The sequence below is a fragment of the Gastrolobium bilobum genome, unplaced genomic scaffold, assembly GCF_033153095.1.
Source record: "Gastrolobium bilobum isolate Gb01-03AN ecotype WA unplaced genomic scaffold, APGP_CSIRO_Gbil_v1 utg3760, whole genome shotgun sequence".
NCBI classification, from domain to species: domain Eukaryota; kingdom Viridiplantae; phylum Streptophyta; class Magnoliopsida; order Fabales; family Fabaceae; genus Gastrolobium; species Gastrolobium bilobum.
In genome coordinates this window covers 120,185-130,648 of record NW_026898344.1, presented here as the reverse complement: position 1 = coordinate 130,648, position 10,464 = coordinate 120,185, and the positions used below count along the sequence as shown (strand labels likewise).

The 10,464-nt window shown below is 34.8% G+C and overlaps 1 protein-coding gene across 2 annotated transcripts; it reads right to left on the bottom strand.

Moving 5' to 3' along the window:
* Positions 1–2,184: 2,184 nt before the first annotated feature.
* Positions 2,185–10,194, bottom strand: LOC133315063 (SCAR-like protein 2). Of its 2 annotated transcripts, none has more exons than XM_061516606.1 (9): positions 9,742–10,194; positions 8,480–8,643; positions 7,138–7,261; positions 6,729–6,858; positions 6,540–6,607; positions 3,602–6,449; positions 3,396–3,509; positions 2,511–2,618; positions 2,185–2,425 (listed from the first exon to the last, which is right to left on the bottom strand). In XM_061516606.1, the coding sequence occupies exons 1-9, from the start codon at positions 9,894–9,896 to the stop codon at positions 2,372–2,374; spliced, it is 3,765 nt and encodes a 1,254-aa protein (XP_061372590.1). In that variant the 5' UTR covers positions 9,897–10,194; the 3' UTR covers positions 2,185–2,371. The 2 variants fall into 2 exon arrangements, with proteins under 2 accessions (XP_061372590.1, XP_061372591.1); XM_061516607.1 differs by having other exon boundaries at positions 3,396–3,497.
* Positions 10,195–10,464: the final 270 nt, after the last annotated feature.

Below are 10,464 nucleotides of genomic sequence, written 5' to 3'. Positions count from 1 at the left end.
AGTCGTAGTTGCAGCTGATGACGAAGATGAGAAAACATTAAGCGCTCCAAACGACGTAGTTGCAGCGGAGGAGGAGGAGGATAATGATGCTCCAGACGATCTCCCAAACCAAACCCCATCGTTGCAGCAGAAGATGTTCCCCCAGACGTACCTCCAAACAGTGTAGTTGCAGAAGTTGTTCCCCCAAACGCCGTCGTTGAAGAAGACGTTCCCCCGAACAGCGTTGTCGCTGATGACGATCCACTAAACGACATCGTTGAAGCTGAAGATGCTGCTCCAAATGACGTCGTCGCGAAAGTTGGTCCTCCAAACAGTGGTGTTGAAGAAGACGTTCCCCCTAACGGCGTTATCGCAAAGGACAATAATCATACTTGAATGTCATCAGGATCCAAAACGATAATTTTTTAAACCTGAAATGTATTTAATGACTTTGCCTGAGAATGAAAGATTATTCATGTATACAGAACGATTATGCCATCAAATATGTATTCATAAATAGTTGTATGAAGTGTGCCCCAACTTGTAGTTTTTGTATTTAATATTCGTTACTGAATGCAGTGCGTGATTTTGTTTATAATTTTTAAAAACAGGGTTATTTTCGTAATAGCATCTTTTTTTCCTATCTATACTTTATCTACAGCCAAACATAGATTTTATAAAAGTTACTTAATTTTCCCGGTCAAATTTTTTCCACCCAAACAACTTTTTTTTACATTTTTCTACCAAACTCATTTTCCAACTATTTCCCTATGCATATCATTTCCCTATTATTCATTAAAATTTTCCTCAACCAAACGCCCCCTAAGAGCTTATGGTTTTATTAAATTGTTAAACGCTTTAATGTTTCTTAGATTAGTTATTTACATTTGTTCTCAAAACACGTTGTTTTGGGTTGAAAAATTAAAAAATTATAATAAAAAAGACCATTATAACCCTGAAATAAATTATAATTACAAAAATATTTTGATTTTCACCTCAAAACGATGTCGTTTTGGGCTCAATATAAATAATTTATCTACATTGACGGTAGAAAAAAAAACCCATTGTTAAATAGGTAATTATAATATACAATTTTTAAAACAAGTTTTTTATTCTAATTTTTTTTAATAAGGCTTTATTATTTAATGAATTTTTTAATTAGGTCTTAATAATTATAAAATTTTATAATTAAGTCCAGAAATAGTAGCAAAATAATAATGACTTTAAATTTTTTTAAGAATTTAAGAACTTAGTTAAAAAAATTTAAAGGAACATGTTTAAAATTTAGCAAACCCAAAAGAATCTACAAAGTAATTTAACATAAAATTCACGAAGGAGTTATATTAAGCTTATAACAAATAAATTTATTCTCCTAAATTCATCATTTTAGTACAGGGGGTATACCTAATATTGTCAAAATCGAGTTTTTACGTAAAAACAGAATAGGGTAGTAGAAATGATACGAAACGTAAAGTTTTTATTACTTAAAATCAGGATACAAAATTATATATATGGGTTTTATAAGAGTTATGTTGTAGGAAAAGTGATTGTGACATGTTATACAGATTCGTTTTCCGTGCCTTAGTTTTTTTTTTTTTTCAAAAAATGCGGAGCCCACAAAATGTTGTGTGTGTAGGAAACTTTTTTGTGTCTTGTTACATGATGGATGCAAACCCCTATATATATATGCATGTAAAAAAATTTCATATAAGTCACTACTTAAAATTTAATAAATAACTTTATATTTTTTAAAAATATAAATCACATAACTATATAAGATATAAGTCTAAAAACATTAAAAGAAAAAATTGAATTTAAAAAAATGAAAAATAAGTTTTTTTTTTTAAAAAAAATTGAGTTTAAGCGAAAACGATAAAAATACGTACAAACTTATGTTTCTACCACTTTTATGTTTCTGCACGGCATTTTTATCGATTTTTACTAAAAACTATTTCTACTTACGTGTTTACGTACGTTTATACTGTTTCTATATTTTTACATTTTTAGATTAGTTTTTTACAACAATGGATATGCCCTTAAAATTACTTAAAGAAGAATATAGTCTAATTTAAAAAAAAAAAAACTAATGATTATTTAAACAATGTACTCTGAATTATCATATTCTTTTTCAGGAAATTTGTATAGACAAATCGCCAATGAGCCTGCTCAGAGACTTGAAGCAAAAACTACATATAAAGACATAAATTCAAATGAAAATAAAATTAGAGAAACTAGCTGCTGCTGCACTATACTTAATAATACATACACAAGATTTATTCACACATGCGTACATACAACAAAGCCTCATGCAACGTGACTGCAAGAGGCTATATAACATGGAGAACTATTCATGTATGAAAATTAAAAAATATTTAAAAAAATAAAATAAAAATCACGTATCACTCCAGTTATCATCATCTTCGCCATCATCACTCGCTGCAACAACCTGAAAGTCTCTCCATTATGGATGCTAAGTTAGATACAAATTGCAAACACCATAAACAGTGGAAAAGAGTATTAGATAACAATACCTGACGGATTGCATTTGCTTTCTCTAAAATTGCTGTAACTTTGACGTTGGCAGTGGGACCAGTGGTATCATTTGGCTTTCCTGTTACTGTGGGCCTCAGGTTGAAGGACTGAACCGATAAATGACAAGCAATGCAAAAGTTAGCTACAATAAACATGTTTCCTCAATTTACAACTTAATTTTGCAAGATCATGATTATGGTCTAGATTCCATACTTCTGACAGTGTAGATAACCTTAGTTAAAGTGGATGTAGAAATATTTTTTCTATATATATATATAGGGTTATGTTTATCTCATTTTACATGAGATAAATAATTTTCCTACACACACAAAAAGATATTGGGTCCCACCACTTTTTTTTCTCTCTCCTCTTACCTGTGGGTCCCACTTATAATTTTATTTTTACAACATGAGATAACTTTTTTCTAACAATAAGAAAAGTATTTCCTATATATATATAATTACAAGTCAAACAGATATCCTTAGTCCTAGTAGAGAATGTAATTTATTGACGACTAGAAATTCACCAGTCAAATTCATCAAGTTTCCATCCAGCAATGAGAAGGGGAAATATTAGTGGAATAACTACATATTCATCATAATCGTCATTTATCAAATCATGAACAAATGTGCATTAGGTCCTCCAAAATTATAAGTATCATCATCATGTTAGTCCTCCAATTATAAATACACCAAAATAATCCTCCAATGTTAATTTTTGTCATCAGTTTCGTCATTTGGAAGAATAATTTGATCTCAAGAATTTAATATTTGATGACCATTTTGATGTATATATAAATGAAGGATGAACTTGATGATATATCTTTGGAGGACAAAAATTAATATTTACACTTAAAATCGTTGAGATTATAAATGACCACTTACTTTCGTTCTGATTTGATATAGGAAATCTTCTCTTTCATCCATTTCCTTTCCCATTATCAACTGATTTGCTTCCTTCTGATGATTCAACTTCTTCTGATCCAGCTGCAGGAAAGGCTGAACAAGATGAATACTTTACTAGATTCCATTATCCACCATGGTTGCATCAATATAATGTTCAAGAAAAAGAGGTGAGACCAAATGAATACCTTGTCCTTCAGTTTATGTATAATGTTGTCATAAGACTCATGACCATCGTGATTGATTTGTATTTGCTCAACCTCAGCAAGCCTAGGTTGCTGCAAGATGGTAGATTCTGGAAGACTTTGATAATTGATATGTTCAGCATCTTCATACATATAATTTTGTGTCCCATTTGTCATATCCAACTGTGGTTTTGAGACACACCATAGCGTTGGAGGAAGAGGAGGTGGTGGTGGTGGTAGTAGTGGAGGAGGCTCTGCATGACTATGCAACACAACAGCATCATTGCATTTGGAATGCTTACTACTTTCTTTCTCAAGTACGGGATTCACATTATCAAAACTTGGAAAATCAAGTAAAGGGCCAGATAAAGAAGGTTCCACAACATTGGTAGTATATGTACCATGTCCACTTATTACATTGGTATCATCGTTGGACACTCCACCATGTTCTTTTGCACTTAACATAGATTCAGTTGATGACCTTCTGTGAGGAGAATCATGTACACCATGGTCACTGCTTTCAGGAGTTTCATCAGATTCCCACTGATCAGAATTATAGTCAGAGCGGGCGCTCTGACAATCATCTGAAACATAAGAAGATGATTTACAAAAAGTGTCATCGTCATCAGAATGAGAGGCGGAATCATCCAGAGGAATGGAAGAATCTGGGACCAACTGGTACGAAGGAAACATATCCCTTACACTATCATGATGATTACTGCCATCAGGAAATTTCAGTTTTAGTTTGGAAGCCTCAAGTCCACTGACAGGATGGAATGATATTTTCATATGTTCAAGTGGCGGTGAAGGAGGAAGCGAATCTATAGGATATCCAGAACCAACTTTCTCTTTGAAGGTTGTTGTCTCGGGAAGTGATTGCCCAACAATACCATTTTGTCCACTCTGCTCCAATATAACAGATTTCAGAGAATTATAAGGTCCAGATTTTTCATCAAAAGAAACTTTCCGGTGAAAGCTATTTATTAATAATCTATGACCAAGTCCAAACACCCGCGATGAGTTTTCACCATTTCCCAGGTTGGGTTCAGCACTATCCTTCTTGTCAGGGGCAGCTGGGAGAACACTTCCGGGTGCAATTACCTTGATTTCCCCCAAAGTGTTCCTCTCAGTTTGATCAGATCCATTACTCAGCTGATTACAGCCAGAGATCTTAGCAGAGGTACAAGCTTGGTCATCATTTTGGCTTGATGATAAGAATCTAGAACTTGATTCCTTTTGAATCTGTTCAGCAACTTCATCTGATAATTCCCGTTCCTTTTTAAAAGCATTGCTTTTTTGCATTGAATTATGACGTGAACCAGAATCCATCTCACTTTTTGTGCTCGAAGACCCTTGACTTAAAGAACTCGACATGTTAAAGTCAGGAGGTTTTGAGGGCTCAAGTCCTAATAATCCACCATTAGTCCAGAACCTAACTGAATGATCACCTGAAGACTCTCTACGAGTCTCTTCATATTTGCAGATATTGTTATTGATCTTACCTTCTTCTTCCTCAGGTAAATTAGAGCTTTTAGAACCAGAAAATGATACATCAGTTTCAATGGGTGCTGACACTCGGTCATTAACAGCATAAGAACCAATTAAGGTATCAGTGCATACAGATTGATCCAAAACAGAATTTCCACATTTGTGAGGAACCTGTTCACAGTTGGGACTCTCAGAGGAATGAGAAGCAGCTACATTCTTGGTTATTTCTTTGCTAACAGGAGAATCTGGTGGATTCACAGACCCTGAATTAGATGCATGAGGCTCTGATGTGAGAGGCGGAATTTCTGGCAATGAGTCTGGCAAATTCATGAACGTTGCTTTGTTGTTAAAGGAAACAGTGTCTCTGGTCATTTCTTCGCTATCAGGAACAACTGATGGACCCACAGATCCCATATTAGATGGCTCTGATGTGAGAGGAGGAATTTCTGGCAGTGAGTCAGGCAAATCCCTCAATGTTTCTTTGTTTAAGGAAACAGTGTCTCTGGTCATATTTTCACTATCAAGAACATCTGAAGGACTCACAGATCCCAAATTAGATGCATGTGGCTCTGATATGAGAGGATGATTTTCTTGCAGTGAGTCTGGGAAATCCTCGCCTGTTTCATTACTTAAGGGAACAGTATATCCAGTCCGGGAAACAACATTGGATAAGTTATTGTCGATTAAACTAGGAGCTTCAGTAACTCCATTTTCAATCATTCCATGAGTTACATGTGAGGTGAACTGCTGCACCTCTCGTTTTGTTTCACAATCAAGATCATTTTCAGATTCTGATTCGATGGTGTTAAGAGCATCCATGAAATTGTCAGGTTCACTATCAATATCATCTGTTTGAACCTGGCTCGAAAGTGGTCTCAGGTTGATTTCTTCATTAAATAGGATATCATTGTGATCAATATTTGTTATGGTAACAGCCTCATTGACATGCATATCTGAGTCATGATTTTCCACAAGTCTCTCCGGACTTTTATCTCTATCACAGGCTAGACTCTTAGATTCCAAGATCTCTTCCTTTTCATCCCAAGTAACACCAGATGAACTAGAGGCAATTTGCTTTTCCAATGAATCATGGGAAATACTATCATCATCTACAAGAGGAGACACTGACTCAAGAGTATTGGTTTTCTGTGTCAAACTTGAAGAGGATGGTTCCTTATAATCCTGCTCATCAGATTGCATAGAATTCCTTGGATGGAAAACACATTCAATGTAGCCAGCATCAGACTTTGAATCAAAAGAATTTGAATGATCTTCCAGGTCTGATTTCATTGTCATGTCTATTGTGGAGGCTGTTTGCGAGAAAGAAGTTCGCCCATTGATAGTGGAAGAAATAGATTGCATTCTGGGTAGCCAATACACTATGTAAGTGTTGATTTTGAATTAATAAGAAAACATCATTAGTGAGTATGCAATAGACATGTAGATGTAATACCTGCCACTACTGCTATGCATCTGTTCACCCCTCAAAAGTTCTCCATTCCTTCGTGATGACCTTTTCTTCTGTCCAAATTTTTTTATATAAGCACCAAGAAATTGTTTGCAAAGAAATTAAAGGCATGCATATGGCAGGAATGGAACTTAGTTAAAAATAGTCTTCCCAACGAGATGATCATTATAGTACCTTTTTACGGGATTTCCTAGCTGTTTCAGTCTTCGCAGGGTATGATTCATCTGAATCTGCAGATACTCTCTTGAAGAAGGCTGGATCTGAATATCTCCTGAAACAAGATCCTGGGCCACCAGTATCGAATCTGATTGACACAGGAAATATTTCATTAACCAGTAAAGGACACTTAATTTAAGTAGAATGAGCTCACAGTACTTGAAAATTTCAAAGCCGAAAAGAGAGAAAGAGCAAGTAGGAAAGGAGTATGATCCAGGGATACCCGTACAAATTTGAATGAGAATGTAATTTATAACATCTATAATTTTGAAATTAGTTTAAGCTTTGATGCCTAACTTATCTTGCTATTCTCAAACAGAAAGACAAAACCGAGGGAGTAAGGGAATCAAAAGAAATTTCATCATACTTATCAAGCAAGTGCATGCGTGGAGGGTCACGGCATTCTTCATATGAATCCATAATAAAGTGAGGCAAGTCATTGTAAATGAAATGATTTCGAGCAGTTTTTATTCGTGGATGCCATTCACAACCTGAAAGTAAACTGCATTTCATTAAGGACTCTTTTATTGTCTGAACATCAAAACCATAATCATTAAAAAATGTAGCATTCCATAACTTAGAATAATATATAGATGTATGTTATCTTAAAAGTGTATAAAGCTATCTTACTGCCACTTGACTGCTCAAATATGTGCTGAATCAGTTTAAAAATGATCTGAGATAAAACACTTCAGTCTGAATGATAAAAGTAAAAGTTATGAGGTTGAGTTTTAGCATCATTCGCAGTTCCCATACGACTCTGGGCTCCCATGTCAAACAAAAAACAATTCACAAACAAGGTGTTGATACAGGTTGTACATCATCTTCGTTTTATTATATATAAGTAAATCATGACTATATTCAACAATGATCAGCCTCTATTTCATCATGATACCTTGACTCACTGAACCTATTGAAGACATGAATACTCCACCAACCACAGTGCTTCTTGTTTTCCTTAAATATTTATAGGTCCCCTAACAATTTAAGAGCTTGCATGCTAACAATGATCTATATTTGACTATGACGCACCCACAGAGACAAATGAAATTTCTCAGAGCAATTTCCCCATGAAAGTGGATATTATGAACCATCCAAATAAATACAAAGAAAAATGCATTGAAAACAACAAAACTTCAATATAACTCAGCTGCCTGACTAGCATAACATTAGAAAAACAAATCAAAGCCTTTTACATCATTTATTTCCATTGATACAAATTCTAGAATGTAAATTAATGTTTTGTGATGATTGGTTTATCTAAAGATTCTGTTCAAAGAAACAAGTTTAAGAAATTTGAAATATACTCAACTACTAACACAAGAATAACCATCTCAAAAGCTACTCTATTTGATCAGGGCATATAATATGCTAATATCATATGAGAACTTCTAAAATCATAATGATTTACATTCTACACATTATCTAGGATGTATTTATTTACAATAAAACACTTTGTCCTTTTTCTGAATTTTATTCCAAGACGTATTTTGAGAGAAAAATAAAAATATGTTTGTGGATTTCAAAATTCCCTTAAAATAAAAATTTGGTAAAGATACAATCTATTAAGCAAAATACAAAAACTATCTTTCTTAAGCAATGACATTCAGTAAGGAAATATAATCTTCTGAATGAAAATAATAATAATAATCATAATATTTCCTGTAAATCCACCCATAGGATAAGATCATTGGCTAAAAGAACCATACCAGCTGTGTAAGCAAAATGTATGTGGCTTGTTTGTGCCAATACAGCCTTCTCCAAGGGAGGTAGGGAAGCTTCAATGTTTTGAACACGAACCATCAATCTATGACTCCTAGAAGCTGTTGTCATTACTTGCTCCTGCAGACCATGAAAAACCTCTGCTGCAAAACTACATTTTCATAATAGTTTCATCAGCTAAACTGAACATCAATACAAATACCAGAAGGAAAACTAGAACTACTTTGATTAAATTGCATTCATAACATGAATATTAAACAAGGTTTTCAGAGGCATGGAGCAAATGTCATAGTTATCAGGAACTGTTTATTATATTTACACCAGATAACGGGGCGCATACCAAACATGAAAACAGATGAAAGTAAAGAGGGTGGGCATTGGGAGAGATTAAATTGAATCCAACACAAGCTAAATCATTATTTACTTCAACATTATAACTTTTCATGATTTATTTCAACAAATAGCAGCGATGTCCAACTTGGCAAACAGTCTAATGACAAATATGGGAACTTACTCTAAACTCTTTCACAACAATAGTCCAAACTTATTAAAACCCAAATCAAAATATACTCAAGAGTTTGTGGTCCATTCATCTTTTAATGATTGCTTGAGCAAACCCTTTGAGCATCATGGTAAGAATTACTATTGCATTATACAAAGAAAACAAGTAAAAGCCATATAGGATCTAAACAAGTAGGGAGTAAAGCAGAGGGGAGGAAAGTGGTATATATCAGAAATGGAGGTCCGAAAACAAGGAAAATTCCACAATACCGTTTAGATTAGTCATATTCCTTCTACAGCGGACTATATCTATAGCTGTTTTAATGAAGTATAAGATGCAATTAGTTAAAAGAAATAACCTCTAGAAGAAATGGAAGAGAGAACAATAGCTGCAAATAACTTATAATTGTTTATTTGTCTGCAAGCTTAAGTACCTCAAATGGAAAAGCTCAAAAAATATAAAAAGTCAAAGAGCACTTTGTCACCTTATCAATTGAAATTTGGCCCAAAAACCGAAAAATAGACCTGAATTCTAACGGCTAAGTGTCCTTCTTCCTAAACAAAAACTTAGACCCATTATGTTACCACCAAAACCAGCTCACTCAGCAACCCACAACCTCAAACCTCAACAAAGCCTCAAAACAACTGAAATTAACCAACCCCATATCCCAAACAAATACCAAAAGTGTAAAAATTTGACCTATTTGAGCAAAAATAGAAACAAAAAACATATTGATAGAAGACATACTCAGCAAGATCACCAAGTTGCCTCAAGATCCCAACGAGGCCCGCCACAGCCACACCATCCAACACAGCTTTAGGGTCTTCTCTGTTGGTCTCTCTGTAGAGCTCAGGCTGCCCCAAACCGAACTCATTCCTCACCTCCAACCTCACCAGAGGCATCTCTTCCTGTCACTGAAACAGTGAAAACCCAAAAGAGCTTCTCTCTCTTCTTTTTTTCCCACCTAGTAGTGAAAACCTTTTCTTTTCTTCTGAAATCAATGAATGAAGGAAGTGAATGAATAAGCGTGTGCGAAGGGAAGCAATAAATGAAAGAATGAAGAGAGAGAAAGCAAGAATAATAAAAAAAAAAAAAGATGGGATTTTTATTGAGTTTTTAGAAAGAGAGAGTAGGTGGGTGTGTGGATTGAAGCAGCTTAACTGCTAAAGAGTGAGAGAGCAGGTTTTAAGTGTAAGGGTCGGTGAGGTAAGGGAGAAGAACGACATTGCCAACTCTGCAAGCCATTCTTGAACGGAAATCATTGTCTGAGAGAGGACGAGGGTGGGGGACCAACGAAAGTACCAAAATACCCTTCGTGTTTGGAGACATTGACTTGTGTGACCGGAAAGTGTTGGGGTAACTCTGCATGTGGAAATGACTTGTTTGGGCCTGTTTACACTAAGGGCGTTAATGAACCGAGCCGAACTTTGGTGTTAAGAGGTTAAGTTTCTGTTTAAATATATCAGTCTG

Excerpts from the sequence above, each read along its gene's own strand:
- LOC133315063 (XM_061516606.1), bottom strand. The coding sequence starts at position 9,896 with ATGCCTCTGGTGAGGTTGGAGGTGAGGAATGAGTTCGGTTTGGGGCAG. Across the intron at positions 7,262-8,479 it reads ACATTTTGCTTACACAGCTG|GTTGTGAATGGCATCCACGA; the intron begins GTATGGTTCTTT and ends GTTTACTTTCAG. Across the intron at positions 2,426-2,510 it reads AAGCAAATGCAATCCGTCAG|GTTGTTGCAGCGAGTGATGA; the intron begins GTATTGTTATCT and ends AGAGACTTTCAG.